The 25,081-nt window shown below is 35.1% G+C and overlaps 1 protein-coding gene across 1 annotated transcript in view; it reads left to right on the forward strand.

Moving 5' to 3' along the window:
- The window catches only part of CDH12 (cadherin 12), a 222,508-nt gene that overhangs the window by 79,725 nt on the left and 117,702 nt on the right, over positions 1-25,081 (forward strand). Inside the window, exon 3 of the mRNA XM_030970264.1 lies at positions 18,951-19,245. Within this exon, the coding sequence (XP_030826124.1) occupies positions 18,951-19,245 (295 nt within the window). The remainder of the gene's footprint in view (positions 1-18,950; positions 19,246-25,081) is intronic.

The following is a 25,081-nucleotide window of genomic DNA, read 5'->3' on the forward strand; positions in this document are numbered from 1 at the left end:
ACCTATTGTTTCATTTTGGAGCAACACTTTTTAAAAAGAAATTTTAATTGATCCTACCAAAAAAAATTAAATTGCTCTGTCCTCTTTGCTTATTAACCTGTCTGTAAAGTAGAGTGATTGAAAGACATGCTTTTATGGGCATCATCACTTAGGCATCTGAACATTTCAGTCACCATCCTTGCAGTGGCTCTGAGAGGCAAGAAAGTAGCAGCTTCGCTTCTCTAAGTAGGGAGTCGAAGCAGAGGAAGACTGAATTATTTGCTTGAATAATTTAAAAATGACATTGAAACCTTAAAAACTAGAAAATCCATCCTTCTGTTTTTTCTAATTCTTGTTAAATGTGGGGCTTTTTATATAAATAATGGTTTACAGTTTGATATTGTCTGGATTGATAAGTAGGCAGTTGTGTCTCTATTGAAGGACACAGTAAAGGGAGCTGGGCAGATCTGCCTACCTGGAAATTAAATAAGGGATTACTGATTAAATTTTCCTACATTCAGCACTGCAGTGCTCTTTAGATGAAATAGTTAGCTTCCAAGTCCATTCCTAGTCTTGACATTAATAATGTCAAATTTGTAACTGCAAGGTAGAAAGTAAGGTAAAGTAAGCCCAAGGGGAAGAGGGAAGGGGATTAAAGGTCAGTGCTGCCAAGTCCTCACAATCCCACAGTATTCTTGGATCATCAAAATAGATGACAAAATTATGAAAATAACTGGCAAAAAAGGCAACAAAGAGTCTTGTGTTCATAACAGTTTGTCTGCCTTGTGCTTTATGGGTATTCACTTGTGTTCCTTGTAATAGATTGCTAACATGTTTCTTTGGGGAGCCCAGCCCCAGAGACTGATTCTGAAGTAATGGCTTCCTCGGTGTATTAAATAATTCTGACAGGCTGTTCATATTCTTTAATTATCTCCAAGTATTAGTGGTTAAAAACTTGTAAAAAGTAATGGTATAAGTAATTAGCCTATTCATTACTTTTCCTATAGGCTATACAAGATAATATGTCCTGAATTTGATCACATTTTATGCATTGAACAGATAATTGTGTATTATTGAGAAAAACGTAAAACTGGGGAAAAAAATAAAACTATTTTTTTGGGAGAAAAAAAGGCATGTGAAATCCTCCATCCTAGTATCTGGGACAGGAACCAAAGGTTCATTTATTCTGTGTGTTTGTGGGGAGTCTACTCTCATGTCTGTTAGTGGTGTACAAGTCCATATGCTGAGTTAAACAAGTAGGCAGAAATTATTTGCTCCAGTAATTTATCTCCAGTGTTACTTTCCAGTAATGTAACTCAAACTGTAGGAAAAAACTTAAAATACAACGATAATATGAGTAAATTTATTCAAGGACTTTTCAAAGCCATTGATATTCTTTCATGACAATGTCTAAAAACACCCTGAAAGTCATTCTTAGTCTTAATGTTCATTAATGTTATACACTAAAGGACAAGATGGGCCTAAAACAATGCCTACAAAGTAAATAAAGACATTTTTCTAAATGTTGTTAATGCCCCACACTTTTTGACTGAATTTATTATGAAAAAACATTTTCAGAAATTGTTTTTCAGATTCAGGCAATTTTAAGTAAATTTTCATTTTATCCTGTTAGATTCCAGTCCACTTTATACTACCACAAATTTTATAATCAGCTAATGAGAGCTCTATATCTTTACTTAAAGATACAACGCAGACATAAAGTTCACTTGCATTTTGGGCAACGTCCAAAAAATAAATGGGACCTTTCTTTAAAAATTCTTTTTGATTATTTCAAAATTAAAGTACTGAAGTCATAGCTGTGTTTCAGAATCATTACCAGATTGCTGGCAGATCTCCATGAGTGTTTTCATTCTAAATTAAAGGGCACTTTTGATCATTCAGACTTACTGTAGTTTTGTTCACATCAAGAGAGGTCTTGGAGAGTACAAACAAGATCACTTCTTGATAGAAAAAAGCTGAGAAGATGCACTACATGAATTGGCACTTAGTCCACTGAACCAGATGAGATTTTGTTCACAGCAGAAAACCCTGAGGTGTGTTTATTGCCTGCATCATTCCTCTCCATCAGCTGCTTCATTCTACAGAACACCCTCACTGGTTCACATTACCTGCTAACACAGGTACAGATTGTGTCTAATAAAAAATAGATGCACAGACACTACCCAAGGCTAGGTGAGTCCTGGCATATTTAGTCAGCCATCTTTCCCTAAATTTTGGTTAAATTTTCCAGTGTTTCTAAGATGACCTACTGAGCAGAAGGGATTTATGCTGCTAATGTACTAAGGTGGGGAAGAAAGTGTGCAAAATAGTAGTATAAAGCAATAGCATATAATCTCAATTTTGGGGTAACTTTTAGTGACATTTATATTTATGGTCCTTACATGCCAGAATATGTAAAAAATTCAGGTTTGTAGTGTATTTCTTCCATGACTTACAATCCTTGAAAGATCTGTGTACTAAAAATAAGTTTTTACATTGTTTGTGTAAAATTATATTGATTTAGAAGAAATTAACTTCCAAGTTTGCTGCTGCATGTCTGTGTGTCTATGTGTCTGTATGTAATCTGTAAGTGAGAGCTACATTTGTCCATGTCATCTTTTTATGATTAGTTCTTATCTGTGTTAGAACATGTTCACCCATAACTTTACATGTTGCAAAAAAACATATCAAGAGCAATAAAAATTATGAGATTGATCAAATTTATATGGAAGTCACCAAGACATTTCAATTTGAATAAATTTTTACTTGATCTAAATGATTGTTAAGACAAAGCATGAAACAGTCAATGCAAAGTTAGAAGAATTGTGCCAGAAAAATGAAAAATTATTGTTATATTTAGTTTATAATAGATGGTCTATGTAAACAGATTTTTTTTACTGCAATAATGAAAGATAAATGAAGTGTAGTTCAATTATTTTTATTAAATGGGAAGATAAGTAGAATAGTCCAAATGAAAACTGTATTTTTCAAGATAAAGATTTTCGTGTAAAAATGATACAAGGTGTTATGAAGAAGAGAAGTAATTTTCTAAATACTTGTTTATACTTTTATCATTATTTTTATTTCTCTGAAGGCTAGTGCTTCTGAATATGTGCTCCTGAAAATATTCATGGTAATATTTTCTAAACTAGGAAAATTAATATTTAAAAACAATTTTATATATAAAAGATATGAGAGGGATATATACATAATTCACAATCCCTGATAGAGAAATCTTGTATGTAGAACACAGTCTAAAATGCCATCTGTTTTTTTCCTTTAAGGTTCTCATAAAATGTGTATTTTTAAAATACTTGGCTATGTAAAATTCATTTGCCCTTTCTTTTGGAAACATTTGTTAACTGTTTTGCAATATCCATTAGTAATGCATGCAGTTTACACCTTTGATCACAGTTTTCTTTTTTTTTTTCTTCTTTTCTCTTTTTTTTTTTTTAATTTTTCTCTTCCATGTTAACCAGGAAAAGAACTACTCTAAAACAAGCATATGGACAATCTGTGGGTGTCTGTTTGCATGTGTAAAACCTGCACTTGGGGAAGCTTCATTTAATTATTTACTTTTGAGCTGGTAAACAATCCAAATTTTCTTCTCATGGGTTCTCTGGTTTTGCAGTCTTGACCTTTAGTGGTTTTGACCTTAAACCTTCATAAAACTGACCCAGGTTCATATGGAAGGAGAAGAAGTTGCTTTAGTTGGTGTTCTCTGTAGAGTTGATGTTTCTTTATTCTCTCTCTCTCTCTCTCCCTCTCCCTCCCTCTCTCTCTCTCTCTCTCTCTCTCTCTCTCTCTCTCTTGCTAACTCAACTGGAGTTATTAAGATCAATAATTTCTTAGGTGCTCCTAGCTGAAGTTCTATAAAATTAGACTATTCTTCATTTCTCTGACTTCTGAGGTTTTATGGCTTGAATGAAAAGCAAACTTCACACTCATCTACAACTATTGTGCTGGAAGGCAGCTGAACGATTGAGTACTACCATTAAAGTCAGTACACTTTCCCCGAATTCTGTTTACAAATTGTACCATTGGGCTTCTTTGTACCATTCTATTTCTTTGTCTGTTTCCCTTCCTCTAAGTAGGGTTGATAATGCTCTCTGAAAATTGATGTAAAGTTATCATCTGTAACTCTTACATGAACATGGCTTTGTAGAACCTGAACATCATTAACTTTCCTTTGTCAAAGTCCGTAATACCGCTGGGACTCAGCGTGTCGCTACGCAAATCCTATATGCACCCTGCAGTGCTGATATGTGCTGCTAATTTGCTGTTGCCGTGACTAGTTCATTATTTTGCCAGTTCACAGGGAAAAGTGCTTTTCCATTCTTTTCACAGCTGGCAGTACCTCTCAGCCAGGCAATGTAAGAGTTCTTTTGGGCTAAGTAGAGAAAGAGCTGGTATCTGCTGCCCTGGAATGGCATTGGCACACTTTCCTTTCCTGTGGGACAGAGGTAGGGGTAACAGCAGGATCAGCCTACAAAATGTAGTCAGTAATGCTGGGAAAACCGTGGTTTACTTTTCCTTTGGGAAGTCTTGCCCTTTTGGGAAGTCATTTGGAAGCACCTTACAACCTTCCATTAATGATTCTGGTGCATTTATGTTGCTGTGCTGAGGAAGGATGTTAGAAAGTTGCGCTGCACTCAGGGGAGAAATATCCTCCACCTGAGAGCTGTAACCTCTCTTTTATAGCATCTTTATGGACAAGCATGTATCTGTTCTTAGTTGCGCTTTGTACAGCCCAGCCTGGCTGAAGCACCTATTCATCTGCCTATCAAAGTCATGACATCCACAGATCACAGGCAAGTTGGAGAACGAACTACTCTGTATGTATTTTTTTTCTGTCTTCCAAAAATATTTCTTGTTGCTCCTTCTTAAAATTGAAAACAGTGCCTGTTGAGTGCAAACTTGCTTAAATTCTTAAACAGAAGAATTTTTTTGCAAGCAAGCTAATCAGCATGAAATCGGTTTTTATTTATGTACCGAAGAGACCTCTTCAGATTGTCCCATTCTTTTTTCTTCTAAAATACAGTTTCAATTTCACATTCATCTCACACTTAAGAAAGAATTTGTATATGTTTATCTCACAGGGACAACATTTGAGTTCTTAAAAAAAAAAAATCCAAAGAATCCCATGTTCCACAGTCGGCCATATGGTGCTGATAACAAAGGAGTCATACAAGACCCAAAATTGTTTCTAGGGGTTCACAGTACTAACCCAGACCACAAAATAGATGCTTCAGGAAATCAGAAATGCTACACTGCTACTAGTGGTACAGTGCAGCTGGTGTATCAAAACATGAAAAAAGTATCTAACTATTGCTCCAGGTACCAGCTGTTCCATTAATGGAAACACCACTACTTAGTAGTATTATTTAAATTAAACAAATTTTAAGATTATTTTTATTTTATGTGATGTTGGTATTAAAATGGCTTGTTAATCAAGCTAAGCCCAGTCTAACTAGGTTATTAAGTTAATGATAAGCAAAGAAATATTGATGTATTTATGAATTTTAAAATATTCATTGGTGTTTCTTACTAAGTTTATGAATTTTAAAAGAATATTTATAGTAAATTTGGTATTCAGTTGAGTTCTTAGGGAACAACATTATCCTGATATGGCTGTAAGTGTGCTGGGACATAGTTTATTCATAATTTTATAGCATGAAATTTCGTTGTGACAGGTGTTTGACATCCCACAACACCAATTCATGTTTCCAGAAAATGTATCATTAAGATGAAAAATATGTACATTTAAGGCACACATAGAGTAAATCAAAAGCTTGGTCTTGCTAAATTTTTTTTCTGTCTGTGCTATGTGATTTTTTCAAGGAAAATTTTGCAGCACTCAAAACAAGGCCAGCTGGATGCCAACAGGAGATGAATCTATTCTGAAAGCTTAAAAAGGCTCACTACAGGTGAATGCCGTATTTTTCTCCTTCTGCTAAGCCAGCATTTCAAAAAACTGAGAGTAAAGGATGTGGCTCTAAGTTGGATCTCATAGCAGCTCAAGGGTGGCTATTTCCCTGTGCAGATGTGGAAGGTCAGGGTGGAAATGTGGGAAGCTCTGTGCATAAAGCCTTTTTTTCTTCTTATTGAGTAAATTAAGACTCAATTACTTAAAAACCTTATTCCTTTAATACAATCAGCTCTGTGGGGCATGTGGCTGTTGTAAATAGACCTGTACCCTACTGTGGGTATGGGCTTTGGCAGTTACATATTACTCCCACTAGATAAATAAAGTGCAGTTCTACAGAGTACATCCTTGCATGGCTTTCCAAGGATGGCTTGCAGACTGTCTTTAGGGGTTGTACCTGCTATGTTCCTACAGTCAGTCACACACTATGATCATAGTTTGGTAGTTTGAACTTGCTCCTGAATGAGATAGGGAAATACCACTTGCCTCAATACTAGAGTGAATTACTGTCCAATTACTGTAAGCACTATTTACAAAAGAATACGCTTATAAGGTAGTTTTCACATTGAATCTATTCTGATTCATTAAATCAATACTGCAGAAGACAAATCATCATCAGATATCCTTGAAGGAAATGAGATTTTCTGACAAACAACTTTGCACTAAAAATAAATATTTTATTATTCAAATTTTTAATAGAATTAAAAATGCCAGCTTTCAACAGATTTGGTAAATTCAATATCTAGAGTATTTTTCTATGAAAATGTGGAAGCAACAGAAATAACTACTGATTCCTGGTTTACTCAATTTTGACCAATTCATTAGTAAATAACTGCAATTACCTGTTCGTTCTATACATACTTCTTTTAGGAATAACCAAAATTAACATCATTAGGTTGTATATTTTCTTAAAGTGCTTTATTCACTATAGAGATTTTCTATTATTCAGTAAGTAAAATATTTACAGTCTCTTTGAAGAGGCACAAACACTTCCCACAGTCCTGGTTTCTACATTTGGGAAGCGTCCTATCATGATGAAATCTGTAAAAACTTAAAGGCAGACAACAAAGGAAAGATGATGTTTGATGCCCAGAAGGTCTACACCCATTGAATATATTATTATTTAATAGACAAATCTGTTCTTATGTTCCAAAAGGGCATGTGTCATTTATCACAGGAATAACTTCTGCAAACATTTATGAATGGATAAAAGCCCTCCCACATTACAACTAACTCCCACACCACTGAAAGGATTTCACAGTAATTTCTGTCTAATGAAGGTTAGTGTTAAATTACAAAAGATTTTTTCAAAAAAGTTTATCCTACCCTTGAATTTTGAAACAATCAGATATTATTATTTGAGGTATTTGAAATTCTGGAAAATGAAAAAGGAGGGGTGAGAGGGATAGGGGCAAGAGATGGTGAATGATTTCCACACGAGAAAAAAACTTCTGTTGTTTCCATTTTGAGATCTTTAGTATGGTAAGACTTAAAGGTGAAAAGAAAATTTCCCTAAGTGCATAAAGTTAAACAATAGAAAATGTTTGCTCAGTCTGCAGGAGAGAACCCTGCCAATACTCTGCAGGAGAGTTCTCTGCTAGTGCTTGCAAGGCCCTAATTACTACTGAATAAAATTGGTGACAATGGGAGTTTTGCCATTGGTTTTCTAAAGTCCAAGGTTTAGGCTTTATGGACACAGTTATACTTCCCTAGAACCTGAAGAGATTTTGTCCTTGTTAACTGATTTTCCCAGGACTTCTAGAAGAATTCTATACAAGATAGGAACAAATTAACACCTCTGTTGTTTCAATAAGCAGTTCTGTCAGAAAAATGGAATATAAACTCATCCAGAAACAGTTTTTCTCCTTCACTTCCTGCTTCTTCCAAGTTCTCTGTAGGAATAACGTTCCCACCCTCTTGTCTTTGGTGTAAAATGACTCTATGCTCTTTTCTTCCTTCTCCACTCCCAACAGCAGCAGCAGACATGGCTGTTCTTCCATCTCATCAATAGAAAACATAAGTACAGTCACAGATACAGAAAACAGATATCTTACAGCAACCATACAGTAATTTTTGTTCCAAATTATAAAGCTTTCTAGTTTTTTTAATCTCTTGTTTTGTACTCTCAATGGATTCTTAGGAATATTTGTCTTTATTCATTAAATACATGGGTAAATCTTGAAAGTGATTGCTATAGCTAGCATATCACTGTATGTAAACTCAACATGTTTTTCTTAAAATTGAATTGGGAAAATCCAGCAGAGACAATCATATTCAGATTTGTAATTAAACTGCTCCATTTGAGCAGAAATGATGTAACCTTGAGCTGTGAAAGATATTTTTCTTTTGCTTGCTAGTACATAGGTGTGACATTTTTATTAAAAAGAAGGCTTACCAATATTCTTACACATTCTATCTTAACGATATGTGAAATATTAATGTATCCATAACTTAGCATATATACAAGATTTCTGGGATTTGATTCAGTTCTATATAGTTCCACATAAATGCTGCCTGTTTTAAGTAATCCAAGCCAGATGATCAAACTCTATCTGATGCTTTACCTCTGTCTTAAGAACCTACTTTCCTCCCATGCAAGTATTGATTAGTCAAAAGACCCCGCTAAAATAGAATGTTTACCTATTTTTGCAAAACCTCAAACCATAAAAAAAAGCCCAAAAAACCTGTGTCACAAGCTAGCAAAAAAGGCAAACTATGCAAAATGTCACTTATCTGTACTGCTTCAGCGAAATGAAAGAAATATACACAGCACAATCCTTTCCTATGCTACTTCTGGAACCTGAGGAAAATCAACACTGCTGTGTGATAATACAGCCTTTAAAAATATTGTTCTGAGGAAATCTTGCAGCCAGAACATTATTCATGGGGTGTGCTTTCTTGAAATTGATGCATAAGGCACAGAAGAGCCCTTTCAGTTTCTTTGCTGTACTTCCTATTCCATGCACATTAAGCGTTATTTGTTCATGTTTGCTGGATTATTTTGCAATTTTTTGGTGTGTCTTGTAATGTGAATGTTTGCCTGAATGTTCTCGGGCCAATGTAAGACAAAGAGATTAAAAATTCAAAATATATCATATTTCACTCATAAAATTCTGTCCCTATAAATGCCTTAAAATTATATCTCTAATATATGTGTTAATTTTTTTTTTCACCCCTATGATGGAGCCCTTTTTTTCCTGTTTATGAAAGAGAACTGGTTAAACAGTTTATGATAGTATGCCTTGTCACAGTGATAGACAGGCTGAGGTAAAATCTTTCTACTCTGTCATTCCCTACCTCTTCTAGTATATAATTATCAAACAAAAAGAGACACCTTAACTGACAGAGATTTACAGTAAGTGTGATTTATAGAACAAGTTTTTCGTATTTAACTTAACATGAAATTTAAATACATGAGGAAGGGAGTTTTTAGCATTCATTTGCTAGGTGGTCAATAAAGAAAAAATATTTGAAAAAAAAAAGAAAAATGAATTAAGGGAAGGATAAAAATGAAGAAAATTTCATCAGCACCAGCAGTATTTAGTAGACCTTTACTCTAAACCCTTCCAAGTTCCAGCTAGAGTTAAAGGGCACACTGATATAAATCAGAAAATAGCAGAAGGTGTATAAGGTAAATCAGGTTAAGGTATAAGGTTCCAATCAGTATAAAATTAAGCATAAACTTTTATAATCAGTTTATAATCTTTTAACTTTACAAATGCAATGGCTTTAAATTGATTCTCATTCAACACACATTTCTAGGTGTGTGTTTGCTACAGTTTTTGTTTTCTTTTTTATGTTCTAACTTCAAGAACCTATCACTTTTTGTTTATGAAAGAGTGCCTTTTTGAAGTACTTAAAAGTTGTGTATTTATCAGTATTGTTGGTATTATTATTTCTATTATTGTCTTGGGCACAGAAAAAATTCAGCTTATTTAGACTAATGGGAAAGGCAATGAGAGTATCCTTCCATGCCTCTGCGTGTGATAAAATTGTGACTTCCTGAAGTAAAGTAAACCTAGTTTAGGGAGCCTAATTAGGGTACACTTCTAGGAATTATACTGAGCCCTTGGCTTTACAGAGAAGCTATCTCTGGATATTTTGCACAGCTGATTCAGGAAGCCAGTCAGGCCTGGGATTCACCCTGTGTGTGGTCACACACAACATTTATGTGACCGTGGAGGTCAGCTAACCCCTAACTAGGGTTTTCTGTGTTAGGGATTGATGAACAGTAGGAGATGACTACTTTGTGACTACTTTGCCTTTAGATATTTATGACTGCATAGCTAGAGATGTATTTCTTCTCCTAGCTGCAGCTGTGGTATGGAAATGTACGCTGCCTCACAGCTACCATCGCTCATACAGGTTGCTCCCTCCTCAGAAGAGCAATGCCAGCAGGAAATTTGAGTTTTCCATAATTAATTTGAAAGAACCAGGCTTACAAAAGTCAGCTATTCAATTCCTCTAGCTAGATGGGACAGTCTGATATAAAGAATTTTATGGGAATTCAATTAGCTCCAGATGTTTAGGGTGGAGAAGTGAATACCACCAAGAAAAGTAGTGGGAAGCTGCTCAGAGTCAAGATCTCTTCCAGCAGCATGGCAGCTGTCAACAGGCAGCTGTCTTTTTATCTGTCACTTCAGAAACTGAATGGCACACCCCACACTTTCTTCCCTATCACACTCGATATTCCTACTAGCATGAGTAAGGCAACTCCTGTGAGAGAAAAAAATCTCATGCAACTGACTGGCTGTAGCTATAGCTTCCATCATAAATTAAATCTCAAATAAAAAACAAGTCCATAATGTCATAACTATTAGGTGAGATGAGGAATAAAACATGTGTCCTCTGATGATAATGGTATTTATTATGCATAGAAAAGTCCAAGTAACTAACCAGGATTTTATACCTTGCAGCTTAAGAGATCTATTGACTATAATTCTACAGAAACTGGATCACATTCACACACCCTAGGAAGAAAACAGATTTTGTCATTTCAGGAGCATAAAGACATCATTCTAAACTGAAAATTGATAACCTTGCCAACAGCTTTTTTTCAGTGACACTGCAGTGCAAAGTTCCTGCTTGTTCTCAGATTTCTGAGCAGTGGTTATCTGGTGATCTGCAGAGAGACTATCTTCATAAACATAAGTAGACAGCCATTAGAAATTATAAACTCTCCTTTAACAGGTGTCTTAGAAATTTCGGTTTAGATTTTAAAAAAATTCACATAAAGACTTCTTAAGTCTCTAGTGTCTAGTTTTATTGTATTTATTCATACAGCATAATTAATATTTTCATTCACTGATTTTTTATATTTGTTGCAGAAGAGATACAGCAGGCAAGACAATGCAAAATAATGTATTACTGTCAGTATGTATTATCTAGAGAGATGCAGTTCTTTTTGATATTCAGATAGTGATTCCTCTTTCAAAAAAGAAATACTGCAATCACTACCTCAAAAGATCACCACCCCTTCATACTTACAATTTTAATTGATTACAGTAATGCCATTGAACATTTTGATGATCTTTCACAATTAAATAGCAAGAGTCAGAATTTGATTGTCATGCTGTTTTTTCTTCATTTAGTTATTGGAATCAGTGAATAAGTGTTGTCTTGAAGAGGAATACAAATATCTCCTGCCTAAATCTGGGATGATTTTTTTCCCCAGAGCCCTGTTTGTGGCAAATTCCCTTCCCTCATTTCCAACTTTTGGATATCAACATTATCCTCTGACTTAACCAGAGGGACTCCAGCCAGGCACAGGTACAGAGGGAGTAGCAGTGTTTTCACAGGTGCAGATCAAACCAGGCCTACTGGTGCCAACTCAATGCATTCATTAGTAACAGGAGATGTCTTCCACAGGCTCCTTCAACCCAGAAGATTATTTACCACAGATTTTGGGTGCACAGTAGTGGAAAGAAATTCTGCATCTATCTATGAGGATACATGGCACAACCTCACTTTTCCCATGTGACGCATTAAGGGTTTTGGATTGTGAGGGTTGCAATTTCAATCCCCTCCTCAGGTCCTGTAAAATACTTTGAAAAAGTCTAAAATTATAAAAATTTAATAATATGATAGAATCTTTACACTGAGCTGTCATCAGCAGCTGCACACTGCATTGTAGCTCATAATCCTTTGGAAGGATATATAAAATTGCGCTGGATAAGGAAGAAATTGGAAGTTGATAAATTTCCTCAAATTTTGTCTCCTTTTGCTGTCTAACGGCCAATACTGGAATTTGTTGTTGGAACCTGTGATTATGCTGTTACTTGACAATGACTATATCCAGAGACCTCAACAGATTGAAGTTCATATCAGCTGTCACCATTCTGCAGAACATTTCTCTAAAATGACATTCAACACAACTGAACTGAAACCTAGCAACATGTGTACACAGAGCACACTGTAACATGGAGTTATATGAGATCAGTAAGAATAATTTAATTTTAAAGCTTACATTTTATGTTGCTTCTTGCATTAAAGTTGAAAAGGGCAGAGCAAAGCACTGTGTTTCTGTATGCATCAGCTCCAGCTGAAATGGTGATGCAGAAATAATAATAAGAAATTTATGCAACTTGTAAGTTACATGTATAATTACTTGTATAATTAAATGATATAATGACATTATTGAGAAGTTTTTATTCTTTTAGTGTTTCACTAGTGATAGCATTTTTCATTGACCAATATTTTTACATATATGGCATTCCATCAAAGGTATATTGGGAGTTTTTTCACTGTGATTATAGAAATGTTGCTATTAAATTCCACATAATGCAACAAAAATATTCATGTACAGAAGAATTAGAAAAATAACAATCCCAAACCCCTCAAGTGCATGATGTTGGTAAAGAAGAAGATCCATCTCAACTGCGAAGGTCAGGTACTCTTTTTAGTCCTTTCTAATGACTCATTTGCCATCATCTTACTACCTGACAACCACACTCATTATTGAAAAAGTCTGTTCTGACTTAGTGTGCTTACACAAAATCCCCATGACAGAAGGAGATAATGTTTTATTTAATTGGATAACAACTGTTTTAATTTTAATAAAGCTCAGCTTTATTTGTGAAATAAGAATCAATAAAAAAAGAGTATAAATTCTTTTTTTACTTAATTGCTTTTGAATAAGGTTGTATTCTAATCTAATTTGAACAAGAGGATATTTCAAAATGCAGAACCATGTTGTTTATTACTATTTTTTCAATAATTAGTCAGAAGAATGTCAATTCTTGGAAGCAGATATTTTACTAAACATAAAAAAGAAGAAAAATAACAACACAAAGAAAATTATTCATCATGATAAGATGCACAGCTTACTAATTCAAATAATATTTTTAAAATTTTTGCATATATATGTGTACACACACATGCACACACACACATACTAATCCTTTAATTGACATTTTTAATTATTTAATTATATTATATTATTATTAATTATTGTTTGAAATTCTCAGAGTGCTCAGAAAGCTGTCTCACAGATAGAAGTCTCTTATAAAAGGCCTCTACAAAGCTAGTAAAAAACACCTCTTCCTAGTACAAACAATTTTCAGCTTTGAAAATTGTTCTTTTCCAAATGACCTTTACAAAAATCATTCTTTTCTCCTTTTGTTCACCTTTCTTTTACTTCATCATTTTGCAGTTGGACTCAGCTATCTTAAAGGTCTTTTTTATCCTCAAGGATTCTCTGATTCTGTGATTTTAGTTGCTCTTTGTTTCCATATACCTGTTGTCATTCATCTGACCCATTTGCAGTAGTGTCCTAACTCCTCTCAACACAAGCTTTAGTCTGCATGACTAATGCATGTTAACTTATTATTTAGAAGATGCCCTAGGTAATCCAAACTTTTAGGATCGGGAAACATTTGCACTGATTGTGTTGTGAGCAGCTTTGACCTTGTCCCTAAATATCCTCTGCAGTGGTGTGTGTGTGTGTGCGCGATGGAGAGGGAAAGAAAGAAAAGCTATTTTATTGGATTTGATTAACAACAATTACACTGTTTTGTTTCGGTTTTTTTTTTTTTTTTTGTTGGTTTTGTTGTTGTTGGTGGTGGTGGGTTTTTTGTGTTTTTGTTTGTTTGTTTGGTTGGTTGGTTGGTTTGGTTTGGTTTTTTTTTGTTTGTTTTGGGTTTTTTTTAATTTTATTTTTCCATGTCCTGACTTAAAGTCTCTGACACCCCCATACCCCTTTGACTCTTAGGAAAATTTTCAAGGTTTATGTATTTTTAGATGGAAGAAATAAGTACATTTGTGTGAAAGCAGTACATTAGATTCTAATTTTCAGTTTTTAAAAGAAGCTTTGCAATCTGTGTAGACCACAGAGCTCTTACCAAGAGAAAATATGTGTAGAAAAATTATATTTTAAAAGGGCAACCTTCCAAATAGAAAGTCTCCAGACTCATTTACACCCTCCTCTCTTGTAGTGGGTATCCTTGTTCCAACACACACTTTTTCAGTAGAGATCTGCCAGAATAGGTCTGCTTGGGTCTGTGTTAACTGCACAAAAGTGGCCTTTTTTTCCTTTCCTCAGTTCAGGCCATCATTCTGTATTTTCAGTCTTAGGTAATATGGGAGCTGAATGGATGTTCTGGTTTCTCAAACAGTTTTCTTTGCACATCTTACCCAAGAAAGTACAGGATCTGGTGGCTACAGAATGAATGGTGATACCTGGAAGTAGATGCAGGAAGAGAATATAATGGAGAAAGTCCTAAAATATATTGCATAAAGAAAAATGATGTAAAGATACAAATGTGGGATGTATAATTAACACTGTTGTGCAGGCAAGGAATGGTTAATAACCTGGAACATTTACCATTTTTTTAGACCAGATAAGCAACTGGTTTACTAGTAACTAATAAATGGGACAGTGATATTTTTCTTTTCCAGCCTGTGGAATTGGCAGTGGAATAAGACGTAGAATCTCAGAGTGTATCATAGGGTAAATATATCAGTTTAAGGGTTTTAAACATTCCTGGACATTTGGGAAATGCGGAAAGGGAAGTTGTCAACTCATAAAACCACTTTTCAATGTCTGCATTGCTGTGAAATTAAGATCACAGCAATCCTGGCAGATGTCATAGCCCTTGTTCTGGCATGGTTTGTGGGGATATAGTGATTGCTTCATTCTAAAGTAGATTATTTTGAAATTTTTTAAGCTTCTTTTGCTTCCAATTTCTTTACTTATGTATGTGAATTTACATATTTGACTTTCAAAATTATTGTATTAATAAAAGTCATAGAAGTATTTAAGGAAAGAGAAAGTGAACAGTTGAGGATCAGATTAATAGGATACTGAAGGGAAAATCAGCACCACAGGACACTGAGGAACAAATACATCTGATCTATACTCCTGCAATGCTCAATTTACTTAGGAGTGTAGACCCATTCTTGAAGTACACTATTTAATGCATTTACTGGTCTTTGATGTGGTTTGAAATTATCTGTGCAGGTGTGTGAATTCTTGAAGAGCTGATAACATTGAGTTATTGAAGCAGTAAGATCTTAATTTATTGCTAAAATACAAACAATCATACTTCTTGCTAGAAACTGTCAGAAGATTTGAATAAATAATTTCTCCCAGATGTGCCAATAGAGAGTTGTTATCAACTTTTCATCCTCTTTGAAGCAAACTAGCATTCAGCATATTACAGGCTGAAGCAGATTGCTAGATCACATGGATTTGTAGACTGACTTAGTCTGGCATCTGGTACTGGATATGATTCAAAAACACTGCCATAATTTCTGCATAGATTTATGCAATGTATTTTACAATAGTCTCCATCTTATTATTCATAATTTTTTTAATCAGTCATTTCCTTTGCCATATGTGTTATTGTTTGTACATATTAGCAAGAATTATGGAATGATATGCCTTTTTCTGCCATCATGGAAAAATATTCATGAATTTCTGCACTAACAGAGTTTTGCTGCAAGAAATTATTAGTTTTACACTTGGGGTAGATTTGCCCAAAGATCTGACACTAAACTGTGTGTAGAATACAAGTGTAGATTTCAACAAAGATAGAAATGAATCCCTCATATTTCCAAGTCTCTGCTGCATTTTTAATATTCAAGATTTATAGAGAAAGCATAAAATTAAGACAACCTGTGTGAATACAATCATTTGTACAACCTTGTTGCGGTAAATTCAGGTGATTCTGGAATGTAAACACCTTGTGGAGAGGGAAGTAGGTAATATCTGAGCACTTGTTCTCTTGCCCTTTAATTTTACTGAAATAATGGAAGACCAAGAATTAGAAAATAATTGTGAGCAAGAAGGTGAAATGGGATAGAAACCCAAAATTGCCGTGGACAAAGTGTCAGAAAAACTAGTCTCTCACAAATCTTCTGTTTTTCAGCACAAAAAAATAAATGTCTTTTCTTCCAGTGCAATACAGCTTGTAGCACATAAATCAAGACACAGTAGCAAGTGCTTATTCTTTAGCTTAAACTGTTTTCTGGAAAATTTCAGGCATTGAAAGTCAGGATTATTTCCTTGTGTTGTGTAAGTCCAGCTAATGCTAGCTTCTTGCTCTTCATCCTTGCATCTGAATATAAGTTTTGCATTCCCTTTATTGTTGGAGAATTTAGTTAATTTTAAATTAATCAATCAGCTTTTCCCCTGCAGTAATTTGACACTGTGTAATGTTGAATTAACCCACCAATTGCATAGCTTGGTGTGGGTTACAAATAAGCATGCGGTGCGTTGCCCTGCAATGTCATCTAGGAAACTTATGACAAAATCAGCAGATTTGGTGAATAAATACAACGTGACACATCCCAGCTAATGCAGAGCATTGCAGTTCTGCTTAAAAAGGTAGAATGGTTCCTAGGTTGTACTAGCTGAGTGATACTTGTGAAGCCCAGTGAATACATCTGCAACTGTAGAATTGCTATTCCTATCAGTTGTAAACCTTTTTTTCTCCAATACATTTGGGAAAAAAAGCCTGTGTTTAGTGTAGTCTTTGTATTTCAGTCTTCCATTGTTTTGGGAGCCCTTGCTATCCCTGCTTTTTCTTCAGCTAGGAAAAGCAACTATAATTGATTCTCTCTAGTATAATCCAAGGGCTCAGATAAGACATGCAATACAGCCTGATTTGTTACTAGTTGAACACAAAACCTACAGCTGACAATCAGAAACACACTCAACCATCTCAGCTTTAGTGCCAAATCCAATGACAGAAGATGGGAGTAATCTTGTCATGCTTCCCTGTTTACAAATTCCTGTCTCATAATTGCATTATTTTGCTCTGTGATATTATGACTTCCAGGAGTATGCATCAAGGTTGTCTTCACAATGAAGCCCAGAAAATTTTATTTAATATAGCGATACTACTAAAACGGTTTTCTGGTTCCCTCTAAAAAGTTCTAATATTTTTTTCTTCAACCTTTCTCATCATCATTTTGATTCTTTTTTTCTCTTGATGTGTGTCTGTAAGCCTCTAAATGATAATGGAAGGAAAATACCAAGTTTTTACTAAGCAGAGTGTAATGAAACAGCAGGAAGTTTTGAGCCATTTAAATTAAAATAAGGAGGAAGAAAATTGACATTAATTATCTCAGACTACATTATCTTTTCATTTTGCAAGCAAGGAAATATTTAACACCTTGGAAGCAAAATACTTTAGTTTGGACTGGAGAGATAATTTAAAATCACATGTGGGGGGCAGCTAGATGAAAGATCAGAAATTAATATATTCACTGAGCAAGAATGATGAGATGAAAAAGTAGACAAAGAAGAGACTAAGCTTGTGTTCGCTCTGTGCCACAAACCACGACCTCTTCCGCAGTCACAAGGACCTATTTTCAATTTCAAGTCAATAGCTATAAATGTTAGTAATTGCCTTTAACTCCTTTTCTGTAGCTTAGCTTCTTGCCCCATTACCAAAAACCATTTAGTTTCTCAGTAATTCATTTTCTACATAATCTCCTTTCATATCCCATGTTTCCTCTATTGTGTTTCACCTTGGGCAGTCCATCATGTAAATAAAGTCTATATCCATAATCCCTTTACAATTCAGCTTAAGAGAATTCACTCTTGAAAACTCCATTCTGACCAGTGGCCATTACAGAAGACGTTTTTAATCCTCATTAGATGGGAAAAGTCGACTAATATGTTTAAAGCTATTTCAGCATCAGTGATGTAACCTTGAGTGTCTTTTCAAAGCTTTTAGATGTATTTAAAGGATGGGTATGGAGCAGGTAAAGGCATCTGAGAAAGAAGTTCATCATACTGTAGCTGGATTTAAAAGAACCCTCTATTTAAAATAATGTTTAAGGCCACTTTATTGTAGGATAGACACTGATTAAAGGGACAAAAACATCCAAGAAGTTAAATTCAAGTTTTTTTATTTTATTTTTAAATTATACTTTGAGATTCATCAGAGTAATAGCCAGAAAAAAAAGTGTATATTGGTATTTAAGGCAGAAAATATTGAGTTCTGTACTCTTTCAAAATGAGCAAGAAACTCCTATATTCACAGTCTGCAGTGCGATTATCTCAGAAAAGACAAAAGTAAGGGATCAAGTATTTGTGTAAAGGGCAGTATTAGTTCTGTTTAGCATTTACTGTAATCATGAGGTGTATATTTTCTTTTTTTTAACCAAGTTTGACTTTGCGTTTAGGATGCCATCAAGTTCTTGCTCTTGAAATAATTAGTTATTTCCCTTTTCCTTCTCTGAAAGCCAAATGCCTATGAAAGCTTTTGACACTCTCTCATGTCATCTCACATTTGTTTAATGTGGCTACAGGTGATTTTACATACTTGGTCTTAAATTTCAGTTTATAACAAATGTGAAGCCCTGCTTCATTGCAGTTTTAGTTACTGAACTGCAGCAAGTCTGTGCTGTACTAGATAGGAGTAAAAGTCTTGCATAACATACTACCCACAAGTTTTCCATGCACTTAGAGGCAGTTACGGACTTAAGAAATTGGTTCCTCCAAAGTCTTTTATTACATTAAAAAAAATTGCTGTGTAGCCTAAGAAAAGCCATTAATGTTTTTGTCCTCTCTTTTGTTCTTCTTTTTCTTCTCCAGCTTCATTCTGACTTGGACAAGGGAGTTGGCAGTGTTAAATATACCCTTTCAGGAGATGGTGCTGGCACAGTTTTTACCATTGATGAGACCACGGGAGACATTCATGCCATAAGGAGCCTAGATCGAGAAGAAAAACCTTTCTACACACTCCGGGCTCAGGCTGTGGATGTTGACACCAAGAAACCACTAGAGCCTGAATCAGAGTTCATCATCAAAGTGCAGGACATTAATGATAATGAGCCAAAGTTCCTGGATGGGCCTTACGTTGCCAGTGTCCCAGAAATGTCTCCAGTGGGTGAGTAAGAACCTGTAAATCTTTGATAACTAATTGTGTATTACTTAATTGCCTCAGTGTACTTTTCTTGCTGAGAGAGGGATGAAATTAAAAAAAAAACAACTTCTAAAACTTATTATTAGAAATGTTTTTAATATTCTGGGCCTAGATGTATACAGATTACAGTTTTGTTTTAGCTTTGTTTGCTTATTCAGAAACTTATTCTCCTGCAATATGAGTACCCGTGATGTTAAGTTTCTGAGGGTAGGATGAGTTAAAAAAAAAAGATATTCAAGGAAGGTATGCTAAGGTCCAGGGGTTCTCTAACCCCAAACCTGTTATGTCACATGATGTGGTGCATTCCCCTCTCTTCCTAGTTTACATTTACTGTTTGCTGGAAAAAATTAGATTGCCTGTTTGCTGTAAAGCATCTTGTCATTTAAATGGCTTTGTCTTTGTGGCTCTTAAACTCCTACAGCACTTGCATGATCTCCTAATTATGCATTAGGGGGCAATTCTTTATTCAAGTCCTGTTATACGCTGCACGCTCACATGCTCAGAGTAACTATTGCCCTTGCCTCGGTCACAATGCAAGAATGAGAGTCTGCAAGAGTGGCTCAAGTTGTCAAAAGTCTGATGTCCAAAAAAATCTTTAGTGCATCAGACTCCTAAATTAAAAAAAAAAAAAAAAAGATTGCCTGGGAACATGGTAAATTTTCAAAAACCTAGCGTACAGAGGACAGAGTAATTTTCTTTTCAGAGAAAGGTAGACTGCAGTAATGATACTGAAGTACTGGAATAGGTTTTTGCTTGAAGAATTTTCACAACACCATAGATATTTGCCAGGAATGACATAAAGAGCATCGATCCTGCTTTGGAGCAGGAGAATAGGCTAAACGGGCCCTTTTGGTCTCTTCCTGATGGCTGATTCTGCAGTGGTCCTGAGCAGTGTGTTTGCAACATAAGCACAGCGCTTGTGTCCTGCTGCCAGATGGCATTTTGGGTTTCCCTGCAGGCACCAGAAATTAATTTGTTCTGGGCTGGGAGTCATTTAACTTCCCAGTGCTAGTTCCAGCTTATTGCCCTTCTCTCTCCTAAACTGCATTTTCCCAGTACTTCACAAGCCAGTACCAGCCATTTAATACTCGTGGTAGCTGTAAACACTTTTGGAAGTTTTCTGACTTTGAAGTGTCAGAGGGATACTGTTCCCCTTCAGCTATGCATCTCAGATATTGATACTTTTAAAGTCAATCTGGGAGGTAACTAGCTGTCTACACAAAAATTATGTACTACATAGAATTAATGAGGTATTATTTTAAATTTTGTGGTAAGGAGCCGTAGAATGCTATAGAATGTGATAAAATGTGATATGAGTAGACATTTAGAGATGATCATGTTAATCTTATAGAACGGTTGAGAAACATTCACTGTAGTCACCTACAGGACTCTGTCTATAGATTCACAATACAGGTGCATTATGGTTTCCCCTAATGCGATGCATAATAATATTACTTACAGTTGTATCATGTATAGATGAAAACCATTTGTTACATTTAGACACCTGTGTCTGTGGAAAATTCAGAATAACATTTCTCACCAGTGAGCGTATGGTTGGTAGTGAAATTGTGTTTAAAACTTTATCAGAAAGAAAAAATGAAAATCAGTGATGGTGTTAGTACAGCAGAACACAGTGCCTTCATTCATTCCCTTACTCTGTTGTTCTACCCCATCTTTCTTTGTTATTTTCGTAAATATGTGTGTGAAGCAGAAGATTAAATGCTAGCAGAGCTTTTACTTCATATGAAATACTCTTCAAGGTGTGCCATATATTGGCAGCTTTTACATGGATGAGGAGTTGCATGACTAAATTAGATACAAATGAGCATGCTGTGGCATGCATGCAGCATTTTAAAAGAAATGCCTTTAAATTTTTTCTCCTTTAGAAAAACAGAAGTAAATGCCGTGGCAAAAATAGATCTTCTTGGTGTTCTCTTTGTTCAGTCATGTTCACTATGTCTATTCCTCTATTAAAAAAAAAATAAAATATGGATGAAAATTGATCAGAAAAGGCAAGGCAAGGAAAGAGTTCCCTAAATGGCAGTCTAAACTTCAATTAGTGGCTACTAAAGCAGATAAGAATTTTTGCTGTTAGGTTGTCTTGCAGCAAAAATATCCAGAAATGCCTTGTCCTCTGTAGTGCATCAGGAGATCGTGCCTTCTCTGATGTAGATCTTGCTATTCTCTTGTTCTCTTTATCTGTTTTTCCTTCCTTATGCAAGCACTGATTTCTCAGAGGATCTAAAACTACTCCTTTCTATCATCAGTACCATTTAGTTGCACCTTTAGAGATGCTTAGACCTACCAGTGCCTGAGGCTGACATTGAAAATCACTTTGATTTTTCAGCTGGTGCAGCATATGGTTGTCTTGGCTTAGGAAAAAAACCCAGATAAACTCTTCCTCTCTTTTTTTTTTTAACATTTTCATTTTCTAGTTGCTACTTTTTAAATACCAAATGTTCCAAATTTCGCTTACTATAGCTTTACAGCAGTATTGATTATAAACTGCACTCATGCTCACATTTCTTGGGAAATTGTGGGAAATTCACTGAAACACCACATTTTTTACTCTTACTAGTCTCTTATGTGAGCCTGACAAGCTTTTGTGACTAGTGACTTGCAGTCTTTTATTGTTTCATGACATTTGCATGCAAAGGTTTACCCAGTTTGGTACTTTATCCCAAGGTTATTGGTAATATTATTAGTAATGGTACTTTCTAGAAATTGTCATGGCTACATGGTTCTCAGTTTTATAATGTCCCTAGACTTCCTAATAATTGCTGTTGCTGAATCTGAGATGGCTGAAATAATGCCATAGCATTCACCTCTGGAATCAGGGTTGCAGTTACAGTGTTATAATAAAATCATACATCAACTGGACCTTGGTAATTTTTTACTGGAAAAAGTGCAAAAAAATGAAAATTCACGGAATTTACAAGTTCTGGTTTTCTGCACAGAGGTATTCCTTAGATATACCTGTCATAGCCTTGTTTTTCCCAGTAGATTTTCTTAGAACTTTTGTTACTTTCGATGCATGTTGTAGGTGGAAGTTTACTTTTTCATTTCAAATTTACATTGAGTGAAGATTGAATTTTCTTCTACAGTTTCTGTACTCTAGTGTTGGTTTGTTTTTCCTTTTAATCAATATCACTCATTGAAAAGGATAGTAGTACTGAATATCTTTTCATTTTTTTCTCAAGAAATAGTTTTAGGACTGCTATTTTTACTTAGCAGTACCTTCCTTACCAGGAGCCAAATTCCTTCGTATGCTCTTAATATTTTCTTAAGGAAAAAAATGGTAGAAGAATATTTACCCAATACAAGCCGGGATGCAAACCTCTTTCATGTCAAAGTTTGACTGGACAACCAGACTTGCTCTTTCCATACATGCACTGTAATCTGTTCTTGTATGATGGAGAGGAAAGTCAATCACAGCCAGAAACAAGAAAGATCTTCTCTTGAAAAGCCCCTTGGGTTACCAACTGTTGTAACATGCAGGCTGCTGTACCCATCTGTGATTTCCAGTGCTTCTGATAGTTTCAAAGTGGGCACAGCTTCCACACTGTACTGGAAAGATATCAGTGCCTCCAAAGTTGACATTGTATTGTTCACATGATGAATGGGATGCATAATACTTTATGGTGAAGATTTTATAGTTTAAAGGACTATTTGAAAATTATTTTATTTATTATTTATTATTTTTGAAAAATATTTTACAAACTATTTTAAACTCCCTGCAGGAAAACTCAGCAGATGGAGTCAAATTACAATGCAGAACTAATATTTTAAGAACATAGATTGCTATGCTGTTATCTTATGCTTAGTAAGAGACTTATAAAAGCTTAAGAGCTGAACTCCTAATGTTGATTGTGGGGTTTTATTTTTTTTTTATTTTCTGATATTGAATTATTTTATCAATACCTTTATTTGAAAATATTTTCTTGGTTTTATGTAGGTTCCAAAATATAGAATGAAACAGAAATGTGGATTTATCTATGAGAACTGAAAAGGGTGCCCTAATATCTCCATTTGTAAGTTTGTAACAGCACAACATGTTCTCCTTAAGTATAGTTTAATCAACTGTGTTGTTGCTTCTGGCAGCTGTGCCAGCTTCTGCTGCAATATAGTTGACGTAAGCATGCAAATATAGCTGAGTTTAAACCAAGGTTATCCCCTTATTAAAGCTATCAGTCCAGATGACTGAGAATGGGGGCAAAGCAGCATTAAGCACACATTCAAGGAAAGATATTATTATATATATTTTTATATATTTATACATAAAAATATGCACAGAAATGCATTTGCTTCCCTATGCATTTCTTTCACTGAATGTGCTGATTTTAACAGCAAATTTATTACCTCTATTGTCACAGTCTCCTAATTGTTTTCTAAGGTCTTTTCATTATTCTTCTATGCTTATACATAGACCAGCTAAGGCTGTACTAAACCCATCAATTCCATAATATACAGAGACCATATGTTCTTTCCTACACAATTTCATTTCCTACTTTTCCACTACATTAACTCTTTATTGATTAGACTCTACAAACTCCAGATGACCATAGCAGACTAAAATGGTCAATGATACTAGAAAGTTGATATCAGGTTATTTTTATTGTGTTCCTCAGTGGTGCAAAGCAGCTTCCTGAAGAGTCTTATGGATTTGCTTCCCATGGTACTGTCAGTGTGAAAATAGTCTCTATAAATTTTCTAGCAGTTTTCCTTCTGGAGTGAATATTTAATTGTCTTTTATTTAAACATTGGCTTATATAATGGAACATATGTTTAATATATCCATCTATGTAGTTACATGTGCAAGAATTACAATGTGTAGAAAACTAACCTGGTGAAGCAGTGGGTAATAACCTGCACTCTGGTTTGGCCCAGATCAGCGCTCTGTGCCTGGGTTTAGCCTGAAGCTTACAGTGAGCAGGGGCTGGGGAAGGAAGGACTATGAGGCATTGGAGCAAAGGCTGAATGAGCCTGCCTTTGATAGAGATTCCTAGCTGTTGGCGATATATTTTTAAGGGTTTCTGAAAGCTTACCCAGGCTGTGCGGAAGATATTACTTTGGGAATCCATTGAGACCAGAGGTACTTTTGAATGACATTATGCATGCTCATGAACAGATAACTGACAGCATAATCTGTCTTCAGCCGTTGTCTGCAGCCCCTCCAGCTCCAGCCTAGTCTCCAGGTTTTTTTTTCTTGTGTTATCAAGTCCATAGAGAAAATGATGGGAGTTGGATGTCACATTCAAGATACAAACATCTTGAATATATTTTATTTTTATCCATTTTTCCTTGTTGAATTATTCCTATTGATTATTTTCCTTTTTTTTTTGTCTGCTGTTAATCTTTGAGAAGAAAACTTTGGAGGATTTTCCATAGTGATCCCAAGATCAAGAGTTAATAGGTGATGGAGCTACAACCCACCTCTGCAGAAGTACTGATAAGTTACTTTTTCTGAAGCCTCTTTTTGTTTCTCCGTGTGAAGCTCCATTTTCTCAGTTTCATGCTATGTTAAGATTCCCCTGTAGCACTTTGCAGCAAAGCTTTCATTTTGTCAAGCTGTCACCTGTTCATATATTCTCTTTTACTGGCAACCTATGAGTTCAGATCCAAGAGAGATGCCAGTGGCAACCCCTCTCTCATATAAAGACTGGCAATTTATTCCTACTGTTTTAGATCTCTTTTTATTTGGATTGTATCAGGAAAAGCTGTTGTAACTTAAACTCCTTTTTTTTTTTTTTTTTTAAGAGTCTTTGCTTAGGAACCTTGCTGAAAAGTTTTCTTGAAATTT

The sequence above is a fragment of the Camarhynchus parvulus genome, chromosome 2 (assembly GCF_901933205.1).
Source record: "Camarhynchus parvulus chromosome 2, STF_HiC, whole genome shotgun sequence".
Classification (NCBI taxonomy): Eukaryota; Metazoa; Chordata; class Aves; order Passeriformes; family Thraupidae; genus Camarhynchus; species Camarhynchus parvulus.